The sequence below is a fragment of the Lissotriton helveticus genome, chromosome 5_1 (genome assembly GCF_964261635.1).
Source record: "Lissotriton helveticus chromosome 5_1, aLisHel1.1, whole genome shotgun sequence".
Classification (NCBI taxonomy): Eukaryota; Metazoa; Chordata; class Amphibia; order Caudata; family Salamandridae; genus Lissotriton; species Lissotriton helveticus.
In genome coordinates, this window is record NC_136065.1 from 324,575,919 (window position 1) to 324,595,957 (window position 20,039).

Below are 20,039 nucleotides of genomic sequence, written 5' to 3' on the forward strand. Positions count from 1 at the left end.
TTAGCAAGAAATGCAAGTATTGTATGGTGTAGCAATATGTCCCCAGAAAATGCAAGTAAAGATTGAGCGCAACAACCCCACCATGAAATGCAATTAAAGTTTGGGTTCACAAAATGCCCCATCAAAAATGGTTTGAGCTCAACAACCTGTCTCACCACCATAAAATGCAAGTACAAGTTTGGGATCTCAATAGCCCCCATCAAAAATGGTTTGAGCTCAACAACATACCCACCACCAGAAAGTACAAGTAAGGCTTGGGGTCGCAGTGTGCCCCATCAAAAATCATTTGAGCTTAACAACATGCCCACCACCAGAAAATTCAAGTAAAGTTTGGGGTCACAATGTGCCCCCTCAAAATGGTTTGAGCAAAACATGTCCCACCACCATAAAAAGCAAGTAAAGATGTAGGGCCACAATAAGCCCCCTCAAAATGGTTAGGGCAACAATACAGCTCACCACCACAAGAAAACAACGTAAATAAGGTTTGGGTCAACAAATCCCAATCCCATAAAATGCAATTAAAGAGCAGGATGCCAATTTATCCTAGAAAATGCAAGTAAAGGTTGAGCTTAACAACACCCAGTACAAGTAAAAGTAAGTAAAGTGTAAGTAAGTGGCACAAAACCCACCAAAAGCAGCAATAAGTAAGGTTTGCACAAAATGCAACACACACAGTCTCCAAAAACCTAAAATTGTAGTGAATGCCCAACATAGCAGAATGTAGACCACAATAGTAAAATTGGTATGGCAGCATTTAATGAGATAGACTATTAAGATACTGGGGTAGCAAATTGATAAAGACAAACAAAAATATACATGGGAAATTCTGCATAGCATAAATAGAAACCATCAATCTAACTCAAAGACTCCGGTGAGGAGTTTCTCACCCAAAACATACTGCCCCATAGTACCTGCCTAGGAGGCTGGAAATGCGCAGTTCTTAGACAGTTCAAACTTTGTTGCTGGACAATTCCATTCCCCAATCCATCATGGGCGCAGAACACCAAAGCCACTAAGAATGACAATCCCTTCTCAATTTCAGCTGTCTTATAAGTTCCTCCCAGGTGGCAGACTTGAAGGAATAGGAACCAACAGTAAAATGATCCCAGAATTCGTCCACTGGCATGCTGGCTACCGTGCACTTCCGACTCACCAGCAGTATCTCAAGTCCCCTCAACCGCAGCATTTACAAGTGCTATTCACATGTAAGTGCGCGCGCCGGCACTGAAGCTGGTTTATTTCACGCCACCAAACAATTTAAGGTTACATAAAATGAAATAAACTGGGCACCCGCCTGCAAATGTGAGCACAATGTCATGCTTACCACAGAATTCCACACAAGTCCCAACTCAATAAAATGCCTGCCTTTGTGCTGCGTTACGTAATTTTCTTTAGGAGTTGGAGGTTGTTGTGATCTCGCTTCCATTATGATATTCCTTCCATGACTTCATCCACCTCGCGTTTAGAACTCCTCGTCCCTGAAAGAGTAAAAGCGCTCTACAGACACCGCTAGGAGCTGACCTCACGAGTGATAAAGCTGAGGAATCCAAAGTGATTTTAAATGCTGCACTCTGAAGACCATAGGTGAGGCAGATAATAATCAAAAGGCTTGCGCTTTTAAACACAAGCTGCCTTCAGACGTGCATGACAGTTTCAAAACGCTCACTCTACTGCTCCCCGTAGCGCTCTTCAGCATGTCAAAAGTACTCACGGTACAAGCAGGTTCCTGAATCGATTTCACTAGCAAAATTGTAGTACCTACACGCGTGCACCGCTGATCGGAGTTTCTTTTAGGACAGCAGGCTGCAAGCAAGTCAAACGTCCTCAGCCCTCGGAGCCTCTTCAAATCCCACAAGAAAGACTAGTGCCCTAAAAACAGAGATGCTGGCCTCTGCCGCTCACCAGCCACGCTCACACAACGGGAATAAAATTCAAGTGCAGAAAGTCAATCCCAGTGGTAGGAGTTGTGAGAACTTGGCCTGATGTATGATGTCCATAATTCTGTGGGCACCTTGTATCAGTCCAAACAATCCCTTATGGTGGTGGTTGTAAGTCAACCTTAAAAAGACAAGCTATCCTAGTGGTAGCATGGACTAAGCAGCCTTCAGGCTAAACTCAAGAGGGCATGTGAAGCCAGCTGTTTTACCATATGCAGTCCTGTAATATCAAATGAAAGGACACCACACAAGTTATATATTATAAAAATATATGTATTTATTCTCAGAATAATCCCCTGTACTCTTTATGAGTATAGAAGCACAAGCGTTAAAACAAAAGCACAATATAATATATTAAAGTTGCACGTTTATGGATGAGGCCGGTGGCCACTCAAACCATATATCAACAAGCATTTACAATGCAATGGTCTCTGCATCATTAAAGGTAGAGCTATTGGCATTGCTCATGACATTTCTTTAAATCAGAAATAAATGCACACTGCACTCGCATGCACTCGCATGCACACTCTGCACACTCTGCACTCGCATGCACTCGCATGCACACTCTGCACTCGCATGCCCACTCTGCCCACTCTGCCCACTCTGCACTCGCATGCCCACTCTGCCCACTCTGCACTCGCATGCCCACTCTGCGCACCCACCACTCTGCGCACCCACCACTCTGCGCACCCACCACTCTGCGCACCCACCACTCTGCGCACCCACCACTCTGCACTCACTACTCTGCACTCACTACTCTGCACTAATTATGGTGTACATGATATTTTTTCACTAGACAAAAGGCCTTAGAACAAAAGTGAAAGCCAAAGTGGCAGTTGGAAGGAGCCTCTATGAGGGGGAATGTGTGAACTGTTTATAACAAGGAAAGAGGAAACATCATAGTTAGCCACGGACTGAAACAGCACAATGAGAATGAGTTTAAGTATGTAGAAAGAACGTTGAGTTTTGAGGCTCTTTTCGAAGAAGTGATTAATGTTTTTTTTATAGCAATGAGTATGGAGTGCTAGGCAGAGCTCAAAGCCCCTGAGTAATGTTTTTTGACAGGCACAGTCCTGAGTATTGGGACCTCAAAAACAGTGTGTCATTTCTACTGAGATGTATCTTGTCATCTTTCAGGTAGGCAAGGGTTTGCAGATCAACTAGTGGAGTTTACACTGGATTAAAGAAGAGTGTGGTGGAATCTCCTAGTAGTGGTAATAGGCTTCTGCCAGTGTGGCGGTGCCAAAGTCCAGTCGAGAAATAATAGGGCGTATTCCGCAGTTTGCCTGCTAGTGGAGCAAGGATGACTTGCCATTTATTCTTTTCGACATGCAATCCGCCTTCACAGATGCAATCAAAGAGTCATGTCTGACATGCACAGCATGGTGAAGGGGTTTCATAACCCTCTGACAAATAAAAGACCGGCATTTATTTACAACAAAACCATTCCTCCCAAAAGTGCTACATAATAATGCATTGTATAAAACAATAAAACCGATTTACACCCGCACACACTGAGCATGTGATCTCGAACATTCCCGAGCCCTTACATTTATTTCCTTACAATGTACACTGAGCGGCCACGACTAGGATAATTCGACCCCGTGTTTGACTACTGCAGTTCACTGGACTGTGACCATGGATTAGCAGAAAGGGGAGACATTTTCTTTCTGCCATAAAGGACGGCGATGCGCTCTGTTTTTACAGGATCACACTTTTATGCTGTAGATATTAGCATCAATTGGTAATTATCGTGCTGTGAGGAGAGAAACCTTTTTAGATACACTAACTAAAATCTGCTTTTGTGCAACTTACTCACCAACTTACTTAAACAAGAAAAGAGCTGGGCGAAAACGGGAGGCTCCTCCTGGTGCATTCCCGGGTAGAGACGCTACGGGCCCAGCGGGGAGGACATGCTCAGCACGGAGCTGGTGGCCATGGGGAGTGCAGGCTGTGCGAGCTGCAGGACCGGGTGTGGTGTGGCTGCTGCTTGTGCACTCTGGCTCCCGCTCCGTACCTGCAATCGTCCTGCCTCTCCTCAGCTGTGGAGACACCTTATGTTCGGCAGGCATGTCGCGGAGCTCCCCTACTGGTAATTATCGTGCTGTGAGGAGAGAAACCTTTTTAGATACACTAACTAAAATCTGCTTTTGAGCAACTTACTCACCAACTTACTTAAACAAGAAAAGAGCTGGGCGAAAACGGGAGGCTCCTCCTGGTGCATTCCCGGGTAGAGACGCTGCGGGCCCAGCGGGGAGGACATGCTCAGCACGGAGCTGGTGGCCATGGGGAGTGCAGGCTGTGCGAGCTGCAGGACCGGGTGTGGTGTGGCTGCTGCTTGTGCGCTCTGGCTCCCGCTCCGTACCTGCAAGCGCCCTGCCTCTCCTCAGCTGTGGAGACACCTTATGTTCGGTAGGCATGTCGCGGAGCTCCCCTTACTTCCCCAGGGGTGCAAACAGTCGCTCCTTCTCTGCTGATGCGGGGAAAAAAATGGCGGCCTCAAGCTTCCGGAATTTTTCGAATTCGGGGGCGTGTTTTGCTGTCCTGAGTGGCGGACGACGTCACCAGCTAAAGAACGCAAAAAATCACGCCCCCGAATCCGAAAAAGACGGAGCTTATTTGGAGGGACGGCTCTTTCCTCCAGTGGCTGGCCTCTGTTTAGGAAGCCAGCCAATGGAGGAGAGACAGTTCAGGGAGGCGGGTTCTGAAGGCCTACTAAAAAACATTAATTCTCCGGACCGGAAGCTGCGCTTTGCACAGCTTATAGGTCCCTCGACCTAAAAAGTGGTATAAGTATTACTAATCGATCAGTGGTGAGGCCTAGGGCCTTGGGAATCGCTGGGACTACACTGGACTAACAGCAGTTAGGACGGGAGTAGCCCACGGGATTCGGGTGCAGCGCTAAAATGTTAAATGTTAAATGTCGTATACTTGTAAAGCGCACAGCTGCCCCAGCAAAGGGGCGTCCCGGCGCTGTATACCGCTGGGGAACCCGTCCTGGCTTTCCCTGTGGGATGGTCCCTACTGGGAATCTCCAAGGTGGAGCCAGGCATCCCTGGCGTTGATGGGGCCGTTGTGGAGATTAGGCAAGCTAATGCCCAGAGTTGCCGAGTGGGACCCCAGGTTAGAATAGGCACCGAGGCGAGAATTGTCGAGCCCGCTGAACCTGGTCCACGACCCTGCCGCGTCGGGTATTGAACCCTGGTCCCGGGCTGACTTCTGCTTCCGGGTCTGCTGCCTCTAACCAGTGAGCCACACCACTCCACAAAAAAAAGCACACGCATGCACCAATGCAAAGTCAATGGTGCGTAAAAGTTATCGAGTTACAGTTTTAGGAGTCTTCCGACTGGACTAGAAGGACAAAACTTTAGACTTGGATACTAGAGGTGTAAACCACTACAGGAGCACCGGCGTTCAAGAGTTACCTCACCCACAGAAAGCCGGTGCACAGGTGCAAAAGCGTGTCGGGTTTCGTCGTGTAGATCTATGGAGCCTGGAGATGAAGATGCTGCAGGCGGCCAGAAAAGAAGAGTCCGGTGTGATACAAGGGTGGATCAAAGATGTAGAGTACCTGAAAGCAGAGGGGACAGAGTCTGGGTCACTAGCCAGTGACCAAGAAGGAACCAGGAAGGAACCAGGCGATGTCGGGCACATTCAGGTGGTTGTCGCGAAGCTCGTCTCCGCTGCCACGTGGACTCTGGGGCACCGAGGATGTCCAGGAGTGAATCACGAGCTGTCCCACGAAGGCTCTCGCTGTCGGCGGTGTCGGCTTCCGGATCGGACTTAACAAGCCTTGGCAAGTGCAACCCACGCAGGATTCGAAGATCGCTTCTTACTCTGACCAGCAAGGTCAGAGCGGGTGCTCCTTTTCAGGGGAGCGAGGGCCAGTCTGGAGCACCCAGACTAGCAGAGCAAATTCAAAGGTTCGTCAGTACTGGGGCCACTAGCCAACGGGCAAGCGACCGGACCAACGTGTCGAGCAGGAAAATGCAAAAGGGCCCCACACAGCACTCTGTGATTGTGGAGGGGTGAGCTTCGGTGCAAAAGCTGCTCGGGGCTGGGGCTTCTCAAACCCCAATGCACAGCTTCGAGGGAGCCTCGGAAGCTGCACGGTCAGCACCTCGTAGTTTTTCCAAGATGGCCGGCCCCACGCTTCAGGTCGCCTCCACGGGTCTCAGCTTTGCAGGGACTGTGGATCGGGCTGTTGGAAGGCAGGAATGCTGGGTCTTGTCGATCTCTGTCGCTCGAGTTCCGGCGGGAACTGCAACAAAGCAAACGGTGACGAGCTGGATGGTGCCTGTTTGCACAGGGTGGTCACTCCTTGACCACAAGGGAGATTCTTCAGTCTTCTACGTCGAGTAGGATGTCGAAGGGTCCAGAGTTTCATTTCATAAGTTTCAGTCAGGATAATCTGATGTGCATTGGCCCTGCTCCCACCTTTATTCTAAATCTGGGGGCTGGATTACCTGCTAGGTCCCTCCTATGGGTGGGACCCAGGAAGGGGGTGGTTACACCCCTTTCCCTTTGTCCAGTTTCGCGCCAGAGCTGGGGCTGGAGTGCCCCAGTACCGGTTTGACTGGATTTTGCATGGGACACCTTGTGTGCCCCAGGCAGTGTCTAGTTTCTTTCAACCCTCCCTGCTCCAATCCACTATCTCCTGTCTGGGGTGGTGTAGCACCTCCCTGTGACAGGAAACCCTTTGTCCAGGCCTCCCCTGCCAAGTTTCGGTCAGCAGCAGGAGGTCAGACTTGTGTCGGGGCAGCAGCATCCATTTTGTGATGCTGAGCCTCTGGTTAGGATTAACCGCGTTTTAAGTAAAGTAGCATGTCTTCTCCCTCTAGAAGGGTGGAATGCTACCCCCGTCGCCAGAACTGGCGAAGGGGTAGTATTCCAAAGTGTATGACACCAAACCCGACATGTTTTGATAAAGCCAAACCAAAGTTAGCAATAACCGCGAGGATTATATAATGTACTTAAGAGTATATGGTATGGCAATATCCTGGAACAGCAGTAAGGAAATGGTTCCGACCTCTGCAGTCAGGCTCAGCTCATGCCAGAGCACCACCTCACATAAAACCAAGCACTCTGCCTCCAGGATTGTTAAGGCCTGCTATAGGAGTGACTGAAAGGTATATATGTGTCCAGATATAGGTTTAGATATAGGTATACTATATCTAAGCAATGGGTGATTACACCACCTTGCCCCAGCTGAGTGATCAGCCAGTTGTGTCGATTTCAGTACCAGCCAGGGGTGGCAAAATATATGCTGCAGCCCCTGGTAGGCCTTGGATGCACCTATGCCCTGAGAACCTATAGTGCATGGTACAGGGGCTGACAAGGTGTCCAGTACCAAATTGGTGATGTACCTATAGTACATGTCTGTGAATTTAGAGAGAGAACAGCAGGCTGTGGGTCTGATTAGCAGGCCCACAGCCACATTAAGTCGAAAACCAGTGAAGCAAAAAGCAAAAATTTGGGTGACCATAGGATAGCAGACCCTACTCTCCTACAAGAGTGCTATTATAAACTCACCACAGGTACAAATAAGACGGTTCAATACAATCAAGTGCTGGTGTTAATTTAAAAATAGCTGCCAGTTCAGTTCACGATCTGTTCTCCTTACACACTTGACCAAATTCCTGCATTCCCTTCACCAGCAGGACTGACCGTTCAAAATACTCGCAACCAGTTCACTGTAAGCCTGCAAGTTATGTTAAGACAGCAGCTGCAGTTTCAATCTGCTGCATCGAGAAAAAGAGGAATGGTTCCCTGAGCATTGCAAATTATTCCTGTTATATATGATCAAAAATCAAATTGTTGATCCATATACAACAATGACATCCAATGTTAGTCCATAGTCTTTATTCTCATATCTTGTGCTTTCAAGAAGACTTGTTTGTACACAATTCAGTTCTTTGACGGCACAGCCAACACGTGCTTCATCTATAGGATAATGCCCAAAAGACTTCCTCAGGGATTGGCCTGTTTTAATAGTGGAAACCACCAAAAGTCTCCGGTTGGTAATTGTAGCCACAATCATACTCAAAGTCCAATTATCCGAATCAATATATTCCACATAATCATCAGTCAGTAGTCAAATTCTTCAAGTTTAGGATTTATGAGCAATCTTCCCCTGTCACTTGTAGCCACAATATAACCAGCATCACAAAGTAATGATTGAAAAAAATATCGTCGATTAATGATAAATTTGCTCAAAAGGACGTATCTATAGTGTAGCTTCCAGAGATCACGGTGAGTAATGCCGACATGTACTATGATACCATTCCACTTTTTTCGATATTTTAACATTTGCAGGTTGTAATTGTTATTTAACAACATGGGGCTGTCGTTGTTTGGGTTCCCTTTGATGCAGTTTCTATATACTTTCTCTTTTTACTTTAAATATTAAACCAGAGGACCGTGCGCAAAGGAAACTTCACTGCCTGTCAGTAGAAAGTGTCAATCTTCTGAATGCCTGTTGAAATGCCCTGGTATGCCCTGGTATGTCTGGTGGAAAAAGACACTGGTGGGGCTACCCGACATTTATTTGGCAGGCATCAATAAGATTTTGTTAGTAATCCTCTTAATTATTTATTAGTCTCTTGTAGGGATTCAGTTACACTCCAGGTTCCATCATGTCTCCTCCCCTGTTGCAGCAGTGGCCTTTTCTCCACAGTAGGCCCATTTTCCGCTTGTTGCCCGTGTAAATTGTATGGATGAGGGTAGGCAGGGATGATGATTAATCAAGATGGAAGTTTTTTATTCAGTTCGAGCAGGAGTAATTGGTTACAGGATATGTAAGTTATAAGGTAGTAGAAGCCCCACCGGGAGCAGCATCCCAGCTGCTCAGCCAACCCACTCCAACTGACATTCACTCAACCAGGAACACATGAACATTCTATGACATCATTCACACTATGGCTGAGCAGCAGGGCACAGAATACCAATGAAGAAATACATAGATAGAGCAGAATACCACACTGATCTACAAATAGCAGTACAGTAAAGACAACATACAAATATGTTTACTGGAACCATTCATACAGATGACAAAGAACCATCAAAGAAAAGGCGAGCGGCAGACCAAGGTCCTGCACATCCAGTCCTTATGTACAGTGTATTTTACGGTGGTGCAATCACTTCCCACACCCGCCGTCCAGAGGTGTCAGAAACCGTTGTTTTTTCAAAGAAAGTGGAAGGTGCCCACATTGCGGAGTCAAGACGCAGCAGTCAAAGTAAATTCCAAAATTAATTCTTTTTATTTGAATACATCTTTAAAACTGGCACACAGCCAACGCGTTTCGTTCCCGTTCTTTGCCAGTGGGAACTTCGTCAGGGCTCTTTTGTATGGTCTTGAACAAATATAATAACAGGTGTGTAGGATCGAGTACGACCGCAAATAGAAGTAATGATATCAATAGCAATCTGTTTTTCAAAACTCTAATATATAAACAGTCGCAGAAGGAGGAGAATTCCAATGGGCGCAATAGTGTAAAAGCGACTAGTCTCAGGTACCGAGATACAGCAAATATTCTGAAAAGGCAGCGTCTCCTCCTGTAACGGCGTAGTAACCGGAGTGCCGGTTGACTCCACAACGTGTGCACCTTCCGCTTTCTTTGAAAAAAACGATATACAGAACCATCTTTGATTGATAGAATCACATTAAAAGTTACACTGTCTTTAGATTTAGATTTTTTTCGTTATTTTCTACAAATGTTTCAGATAAAAAGTGGGCAACCCTCCATAAAAGGTTCTACACCAACAACATCTACCTATGCATACATTCTGTAGAGGAGGGCTTCGGGGTTGTGATTATGTGATTTTTCATTAGGGTAGGATATTAGTTTTCAACTTTAGAATGTGACAATAGAATAAATACCACAAACAAATTCACTCAAATCTCAGTTCAAATGTGTATATTTAAGAGTGATGCATTACTTTTTTGAACGATTTTGAATATTCAAAAGTGATGTACATATCCCAGGTGCAGTACACATTACAAAAGATTCCATTACAAAGAAAGGAGCTTGGGTAATAAGGTCAAATATACCCAAATGGCGTTAAAATGATGTAAAGCCAGGAACTTCTAAAGACGTCCCCTACATCATCACAGGCTCATGACCCTGTGACTCACGAACATTTTCAGTTTTACATTGGCTTTCAAACAGCATCTAGCAGACTTACCTGCCACTACGCTAGATATACCCACTTATAACGTGCAAATAACCTTTGAACTATGACATCAAGAGTAAGCAATTCACATCCCAATCTTATCCTTAGTATGACTGGTGAGCCTGCCTCTAAAACCTACCTCTTGAGATGGTTGTAGATTCGCTGTACCGTTTCTTGCTCCTTGCAAGTATCTTGGATGTGAACCCGGCATGTGAAGCGCAGCTGGTGCTCACTCAGGCCCACCTCTTTCAGCGCTTGCTCAGGAGAGACCAAGCGGAAGCTCTGTGAGAAAGCATCAGGGAGACAACTGGTGAAAAGTCTAAGAGAGCCAACATGTTTGCAAACTAATCCTGCCAAAATCGAAATGTTTCAGATTCATAAGAAGGTTTCTATAGTGAAATCAACAAATTTCCGTCTTTGGGAACCAAGCACCCAGCCTCCCACCCGGTCTCTATGAGGCTGGGGTACGCCAGGATCGACGGAAGGCACATCTTCAAAGGTCTTACACATATGAAAAATGTACGAATCTTTAAATGAGGCTCTTTGTTTGGCACCAGAAAATAGAATTCTGGGAGAGGAAGAGGAGAGACGAGGAGAGCCCTCATTATGATGGATAAACGTTAACATCAAAAACGTTTTGACTACCCAACATCCAAGATGTCCTGAATTATACATGCTCCCAAAGTTTCACAAAAGCATACTAGAACCTTCATGAAGCCCAATAGTAAGTGGCTGTGGATCTATATTTGAGCCATTGGGTCAATACATTGATGAGTTTTTACAAACGTTTGTGCAAGGCTGGGTGAAGGATGTGAGAGATACGGCACACTTTCTTCAACTTCTACAGTCTGTGGATTTAGAACATCAGAATGTACTTTTGTGCACTATCGATGTCACCGCATTGTATACATCTATTCCATTAGCAGAAGGATTGGAAGCATGTGAATGGGCACTTCTAAAAACACCTCAAGTGGCAGCACACAAAGTGTTCATATTGGACTTGTTACAATTTTGTTTACGTTACTCGTACTTCAAATGGAAGGGAGACTACTTTTTACAAATCAGGGGAACATCCATCGGGTTCTCGGGAGCCCCAGCTTTTGCGAATACCTTCATGGCAAAATGCAGTTTGGAATGAACACACAATCTTTTACAAAAGATTTATTGATGACATTTTTTTGCTATGGAGAGGGCCAGAGTCTTTGTTGATCAACAAAATTGAAAAACTTAACACAAGAAATATGAGAATCCAATTCACGTATACCTTTGACAACTCTAAAATTTCTTTTCTGGATGTTTCAGTGAACATAAAAGAAAGCCAATTGGAAACTGCAGTTTATCATAAACCTCAGATCGCAATAACGCTTTATTGTATAGCAGCTTTCATTCAAGGGCATTACTGCATAATTTGCCTTATTCTCAATTTTTGCGTATCAAACGTATTGCATCGAGTGAGCAGGCATTCACACAAGAGGTGGAAAGACAAAGACATAGGTTTTTGGCTCGCGGGTATCCTAGTGATATTGTACAGACAGCAGAAAGAAAAATGGAAACAGTACCAAGGGAAACAATGTTACAAGTCAAATCGAAGATTCAAAAAGAAAGGTTGGTGTTCGTTTCTAAATATTCTACACAATCAATGCAAATTAAAGACATCTTGAATACCCGCTGGGAACTATTACAAAAGAAGAAGTCTTTCAAGGATTGTTTGCCAGCAGACCCTTATTTGCATATACTAGGAGTAAGAATTTAAAAGAGCTGGTGACAAATGCCATTACATCACAGCAGACACAATGTTCTAATCCAGGGATGCGAAAATGCCAAAACTGCACGCATTGCAATAATGTAATTGTGGGGCCATTAATTTTACATCCCCAAACGGGTAAAAGAGTCAAATTGAAATGCCAGACAGATTGTAACTCATCACATGTGATCTATAGTATCAAATGTCCTTGTGGAAAACTTTACGTAGGCAAGACTGAGCGTAAAATAAAAGTGTGCATTACTGAACATAAAGTAGAATCCGCAATAAGACCACAATGTTGAGCCTTGCTACTCATTGGACGAAAATTAATCACACCATTCCACAATTGCGCTTTCAGGTTTTAGAGCAAATTAAGTTGGAACCAGATCGTGATAACGCCAAATGGCTATCAAAAAGGGAGATTTGGTTCAAATTTCTTGAGACCATGATGCCGAAAGGCCTCAACGACAAATTGGACATGATTTGTTTCCTTTAACAACAAGAAGGGAGTACAGTGAGCGTCCATTGCCCCAGGAGCTGAAATAAGAGGTTCATGCAGTGTCATACAACTATAAATAAATTGTTTTTAGAAGAGGTAGACAGGGTTACTAACAATAACAGTGGCAGGTATTGATTATGGCAATGAATTCTACATATATGGTAGGTTTTAATGAGTGGACATTGTATAACACTGAAGTAATAATGTGTATGTACTTTTGAGGTTATGATTCACTGATCAATAGACATTATTTAAATTTCATGACTTATGGTTTATGTACTTTAGGCTGTATTAATAGGCACGATATTGCAACGGTATGTTTTTTATTTTTTGAGGAGATTGGTTTGGTACCATCATTGGTGATCTATTCACTTTTTATTTTTTATTTTACTTTATTTTCACGTAGTTTCTAAATGTTCTTTTTGTTACGGGTACGTGAGGGTATTAGCTTATGGCGTGGTTCTTCATGTCGGAATGGTATTTTAACGTCGGACTCAGTGCGCAATAAAGCTATTTTAATCGTTTATTCTTCTAAGATGGACGACGTTTGTCAGAGGAATTGCAGGGAGACTAGCGGTCCGTCGTTGATGTTTAGTTCTAAGAGTATTTACACTGTGGAGGCGTTCAATGGCGTTGAGAAGCCTGTTGTATGGGACTCTACAAGCATCAAAGTTCACTATCGGAGGTACATTTTGGGGTTTCCAGGATAGTTAGCGAGTAGCTCAATATGAGGTGAGCATTCTGTTAACCCGTCTGTTATGTGGTTGCAGGAGATGTGAATTAAGATTGAAGAAGCGGGCATCAAAGCAAGAAGCAGCGACGTGGTGGGGTGTTGATTGAGCTCAAGGTAATGAGCGTTCGGTTGTATTTTGCGCTGTTGATTTAGTATACTTATGTTTGGATGTTTAACTAGAGCGCATTCCATTTCATAGAAATGAGATCGTGGAACTACAAAAGCATATGAAAGAGGAGGGGCTGGTATCTACGATATTGCGGTGATTACATGGATTAAAATCATTCCAGAGCCTGGTTCAATAAGAAGGATATTGGCGAGGTTAGACTGTATACTATTTGACAAACCATTGTGGTTTAGGAGTGTTATGATCTTCATGCTCTTATGTTTGGATTCACAGGGCTCGTCCGATTTTGACTACATTCCACCATCAGGTATGGCGGTTATGTGAATGGTATGCTTCTAGCGAGATTGCTAATGTTTATCGATTGCTTATACAACATTTGAACTGTCGAACTGCTGGTTTTTAGTTGAGGTAGAGAATTACGTATAATGGTGTTTAAACTCCAGGTCATTGTGTTGAATGTTGTGGTAATTTTTAGCAGTTAGTAGATCAAGATTGTTGCATTTTCTCAGATATTTGTTTCAGTCTGTTGAACCCACAGAGGTACTTTATTTCAACTGCAAGATTGTTGGTGAGTAGTTCATGGCTATGTTCGCCTATAAAATGCTAAGGCTCACGTTTTTTCACAGTTTTCATTTGGTGTTGGTTACGTTAGTAACTTTGGTACTAATTACTGAATATTAATTGTGATTGTTTCTGCTATTCAATGTGCTGAGCATTGGAAAATATACATATATTTGTGTCTACGTTTTTTTTACAGCTCCCCCAAAGAAGGGGTTTATTCCCGAAATGCATTGGGACTTGCAAACAACAGCAACATTGTTTCAAAATTCATAATTGATTATTGTTTACATAGACAGGTGTGGTTATGTCTAGTTTAGGATAATGGACAAATGGATACTGTCCATACAAGAAGAAAGTGAAAGAATTGATATAAGTTTGTTTTCTAATGTATAATGTACGTTTAACTAATTAAAAGTGATAATAGAGCACACATAAAATTGCTGATTAATTTGTGCAAATGGAAGTTTGCCAGTAGCTGTGCGGGTAGGGTCAAGTGACTGTGTCACTTGAAGGTCATTGCTCATTATGAGAGTAATATTCCTTAATGGACAGATAACCCTTTTAGTGGCCACAATGGTAATTATAAGGTTTTAAAGATACCACAATCCTGTCAATGTTTTACCAGGAGAATTGTGTTGCAAAAAGCAGACAAAATCTCCAGGAGAAACAGTGGGGCAATATGAAGAATTACAATGAGAATGTAATTCAAGACTACTGATTTCCCAGTAATTCCTCAAGAGATTCTCAGGCTTTAACCTACAATCACAGTTAACTCTGCACACCTAGTTCTGTTGACTTTGGTGGTCTGACATTAGCATGCATTTACCAGAATCCTCATAACGAGTTCAAAGGTATGTCACTATCTTCATCAGCATAGGTGCTTCGATATGAGATGCAGGCTTCTTTAAACTAAGGTCTTCACTGGAAACCAGGGCAGAATGCAAAGGAGCGAGCTGAAATATTCCAAAATCGCAGATGTACTGATAATTTTGGACGACCTGCGCTAACATACATGTTGATGGCGAACAAGTCAATTAGTTTGGCTCTACCATACTAAACGTAAGATAAGGGAATTCTAAGGATTGATGCGATCTGTGCTTCTTGAGCCTACTGGATAGCTGTAAGATGCAGAGGGCCTAGGCTACGGGTGCCAATATCACCACAAACAAAAATAAAGTAGAATGCAGCTAGTGGAGGGTTTTTGGTAGAATAAAGAGAGCAACAGGCTTCAGATAAGGCAGTACACATCCGAGGGACAAAGATATGGTTTAGGCCAAGAAAACCTATAAAGAAGCACATGTAAAAAAATAAAAACAATGATCCCACAGCCCATCCTATAGAATGAAAAACTCCCACAAAGGTAAAGATACAACATATATAACAGATATGACACATACATTTCAACTTCAAAATGGATGACATCCAGTTTCCACAGTCAGCCCTTCATTCCTATCATTGACTAACATTCAAGGTGCATACATATCATCTTCTGTGCCGTGATGGGTGGCATGTTTGTGCAATTAGCATTTTGTTGGCTCCATGAAAAATTCTGGAGTGACGGTAAAAGCATGGAAGCATCAAAAGGAGAGTGGCTGGACAAGAAACCGTCCAAGTAACGTTTTGGCTATCCCAGATTATCCACCCGACGCACATACGCCAGTTGTTTTTAAAGATTCGGTATAGCCACTGTCTTGATATATTTCAATGGTGATGAGAATGTGTTTCTAAACTGCTTTTCTGTTTCAAAGACTTCCTGGGTTTACAAAGGTGTTTTCTGGAAAAACAGCATATGTTCCATTTTAAACAGTTCTAGAAATTTGTCTTTGGAGGGGGTGTCGACCCACATACTATTGCACCTTAAACACCAAAATAAAAAAGGTACAGGATAGTAGGTCTTTGAGTTGCACTTGTAGTAGAGGGGGAACAATAACAGGAATGCCGGCAATTTTTGAAAGGGAAATGTATGTTCTGATGCTGTCAAATCGGTCTTGAAGACCTGGAAGGTATTGTCCTTGGGTCATGGAGAAGGCCATCAGCTTTGATGGAGACTGCTGCTTCTTTCCTGTTTTATGATAGCGATCTGATCTTCAGTGCAGTATCGGGATTGAATGAACTGAATTGAATTGAAGTACACTAGTTATTACAGTCATTGCTGAAGTGCTATAGTGAGATTTGACAAGATTACAAGATCTTTCAAATAAAGTTGTTACAAGCCCTGGCCATTGAGAGGTGCTCAAAACAGCTAAATTTTTGTTCTTTGGTGGATAATTTGGGCTGGTGACAGCAATAACATTTCTATACGCCATGACTCTCGTCTCTTGGGCATGGCTGGAAGGCAGGCTGGGTATCAGCGGTTCATTTTGTGATGGAGTTCCAAGGTCTGGAGATTCTGGGTTCATGTCTGCTGGCCGCAGCAGCTGGGCTTGAATGTACAGAAAGAGATGGGCGCTTGGATGTGGAGACATGAACATATGCTTCACTGCATTTTGGAAGAAAGGGGAAATATGTTGGTTATTACCGTGCCTCAGACATGGCCAGTTGCGAGCTGTGCCAGCTGATGTAGAAGCTAGTAATGAGCACAGGTATCCCTCAATTTAAAGTGCAATCCTTCGTGGTAATGTGGGCAGAGGATCATGGGAAAGTGCTCCTAACATACCACTAGCCGGAAAAGCATTTTAGACCTGTTAAATCACCATGCACAATAAAGAGACTTGAAGTATGAGTTGGAGGTTTTGAGGGGCAGCTGGCAGTGAGGGATGATATGTTGGCTATGACAAATGTATCCATGGTGTCCCCGAAGAGTCAGCTCATACAATGCGGCAGGTGAAAAAAAGTAATCTAACACCCAAGCCAACTTGATAAGCATGTTGCAGCAATTTGTAAAGTAAGTTGTTGGTAGGACAATGGTGTAGAATGCAATCAACACAATCTAGAAAGCAGCAGGTCTGTGAATGTAAGCTCACCACAGCACTGCTGTATCTGTTAGCTATGTTTGCTTTAGGTTGTCCTAGCTATGCTTTATGCTGTTTTTCCTCCTAGCTGATGCGGCATCATTGCCTCACGCAGCATGTTCTAAGGTGCACGAATCGACACTGATGACTGCCGTTCCTCATTGGAATGTTAATCTAAGATAAATTTCTGTGGAGGTTGGGACAGGACTAGTTAGGAACGGCCACTATCAGTAAGGGATGTTGTTTAATTGCAATGAACCTTCTTCATTCAACTTGTGCTGCAACTGAAGCTGTATGTATAACTCAGACCTAGCGTGGTACACTCAGAATGAGCAACAACATAAAGCAGGCAAGAACGTACATTATCCTTCATGATGAGGGTGCCGTGCATCAGCCTTGGCTTCTTAATGTCGGGCTGCAGGCCTGAGAAGAGAAAAAAAAATGTCAAAAACTGAGATTTATACATTAATGATCTTGAAGTACACTAGTTCAAAGACAATAGGCAGTGCTCTAATAACTAAAACAGTAGTCCATAGGAGATTTATTTTCCAATCAGAAATAATCAGGTGTGCAGTTGTAACAGAGAATGATTGTAGAAACTTAACCCTGAATGGCAGCTAATGAGGTGCACCAAGGTGCCACTAGAAACAATATAATTTTTATTACACTAATCACTGCAGTTTTTCCATTTCACATTGCTGTAATTAACAGTCAATACAATTATACATGTAAATGGTACTCTTCAACCTCCAAAGGATGAAGGGCTGACTTGGACTTTTGTTGAACCTGTGATGCTGTACTTCAAATACACATCATCAGCATGTCTCGGGAACTGTCACAGTGGCAGCATCTCTGTAAACACTTAAGACTCAGATATGTCCTGCTATCTGCAGAGCACAAGCAATATATTATGTTCCTATAAGGGCATTAGGGATTTATAATTGATTCTCTTATACTGATAATCTCAAGCGCATCTCCATAAAGGGGTCTGAATGCATCACGCAGCATTTAGTAGCACCATAAGGGTGCCATGGACCATAATCTAAGCACGGAAAATGGCGCCCACCACCCTCTGGTTGAGTAGTTGAAGACAGACACAATAGAGTACAGTGAGCCCTTCACATTCCTTGGCTTGGTTGTCCTGGCACCTTCTGCACTAAAGACAAAGACACCCAGGATGTTCTTTACATACCTACGACTGCACTTTTAGCAAAATCTCAAGTGGGAGGAACATCAAAGCAGTTTTTTGCCATACGGTGAAGGTGAATGGAGAGATTATTAGACATGGGACTCATTTGATGGGCTAAACTCAAATGTCTTCATATTAAAGACCTCAAAGGCAAATCCTTATGGGATGGTGCCATACACAAGTGGGACCTGGCACTATGCCAATTCGTCCGGCAATCCCTTATTGCTACTTTCCTCTTGGGAGACCTTCAACCTACATCCACTGAGATACCTGGCTCCTGTGGTCCCAAGGAGAATCAAAGGTAACGGGGCTCCAATTGTGAGAAACAGTCTTTTGCCTCTGTGCCCTGGGCCAACATTGTCATTGGGCTTTCAAAAAATACAAAACTGACAGAAAACTACAGGGAACTGACAAAGAAGCAGGATTCTTCATAGCGATACAGGATACTTTATGTACGTTTACCCACCAATGGCTGCACTACAAACTGTGTAGTGTTGCCCTGTACCCTTGTGATCTACTTGCTTCTGCTGCTTCAATTTCCCAATGAATAGTAATCAAGACAAATCAAAATAACTGTATTCAATTATTGGCTTAATAATCATAAAAGTACAAACAGTAACATATTAAAATGCATAACAATAGGTCTATAAATGAATCACACATGGACTCACAACATCTCACAGTAGATTTGAGGAATGATTATACAATAGATCATCACAAAGTAACTATAAAAAGTGAAGTGCTGGTATGCACCTTCTAAAACGTCTTTCTTTTAAGTGTCAATAAAAGCCTTTTAGTGACCCCTGACCCTGCTTGCAGGACAGGTCGCTCCCCTGCTGCCGCACAGCTCCAACTGTGCCCCAGCGCCTCCCTCGCTGCCGCTAATCCCCCTGCTGTGTCAGCCCGTTCCCGCCGCTGCTCCCCTGCGGCCCCGCCCCCTCACCACCCCGCTCCCACCACCCAGCTCCTCCTCCCTCCCTACCAGCCTTAAATAACGGGCGCTGCACGACAGCAGGAGTGACCCCTGACCCTGCTTGCAGGACAGGTTGCTCCCCTGCTGCCGCACAGCTCCAACTGTGCCGGTGATACCCCTGCTCAGTAAGCCCATTCCCGCCGCTGCTCCCTTGCGGGCCCGCCCCCTCGCCACCCCGCTCCCGCCTCCCAGCTGCTCCTCCCTCCTTACCAGCCCTAAATGGCGGCAGCGCACGCGCCGCTGGCACGTCGGAGGCGCGCCAGAGGCAAGCCCGTCTGAACCCTTCCGCGCCTTGACCGCGCCCAGCGCCAGAACCCCTGGACCCCGTCTTCGCCACAAGCACCCACGTCGCCTTCAACCACACCACCGAACTCCACTGGACCGACCACCGCTGCATCCTTTTCACCTTCCAAAAACCAACCACGCACCACTGCACCCAACAGCTGCCCCGCCGCTGCTACAGCAAAGTCACCGAAGACCAGCTGACCTCCACCCTCGCCCAGAACCCCCCACCAACCCAGTTGCCGCCGCCATCAACCTCAGACAGTGGATCGACGACTGCGCCAATACCCCTGCCCCGCTCAGGAAACCCTCCAACAACCACACCAGCAAGAAAGCCACATGGTTCACCGAGGAGCTCCAGACCTCCAAACGCACATGCCGGAATCTGGAGAAGAAATGGCTCCACGAACGCACACCGGACAGCCACGCAGCCCACAAGGACGCCATCCGCAGACTTCACCACCTCATAAGAACAGCCAAGAGATCCTCCTTCAAAATCCACCTGGACAACGACGCACACGACAGCAAAGAGCTATTCAACATAGTGAATGAACTCTCCAACCCCAGCGCCAACACCAACGACATCCCGCTTTCATAAGATCTGTGCGACTCACTGGCCACCTTCTTCCACCGGAAGATAGCCGGCATCCGTGACAGCTTCAACATCACGACCACCCCGACAGCGCCAGACTCCAACACCCCCTCGAACACCACCAGCACCAACCACCTGACCTTCTGGTCCAACGTCAACGACGATGAGACGCGCGAGGTCATAAACTCCATCCACTCAGGATCACCATCGGACCCCTGCCCACACCACATATTCACAAAGCGGACGCAACCATCACACCCCCAGCTACAGAAGATCATC

General features: G+C 44.8%; 1 protein-coding gene across 1 annotated transcript in view; it reads right to left on the reverse strand.

The window, feature by feature from the left end:
- INTS11 (integrator complex subunit 11) overlaps nucleotides 1-20,039 on the reverse strand; it is a 255,809-nt gene that overhangs the window by 44,182 nt on the left and 191,588 nt on the right. The window contains exons 15-16 of the mRNA XM_078642382.1: nucleotides 17,086-17,147; nucleotides 10,249-10,391 (exon numbers count right to left, since the gene is read on the reverse strand). Coding sequence (XP_078498508.1) covers nucleotides 10,249-10,391; nucleotides 17,086-17,147 — 205 coding nt within the window. The remainder of the gene's footprint in view (nucleotides 1-10,248; nucleotides 10,392-17,085; nucleotides 17,148-20,039) is intronic.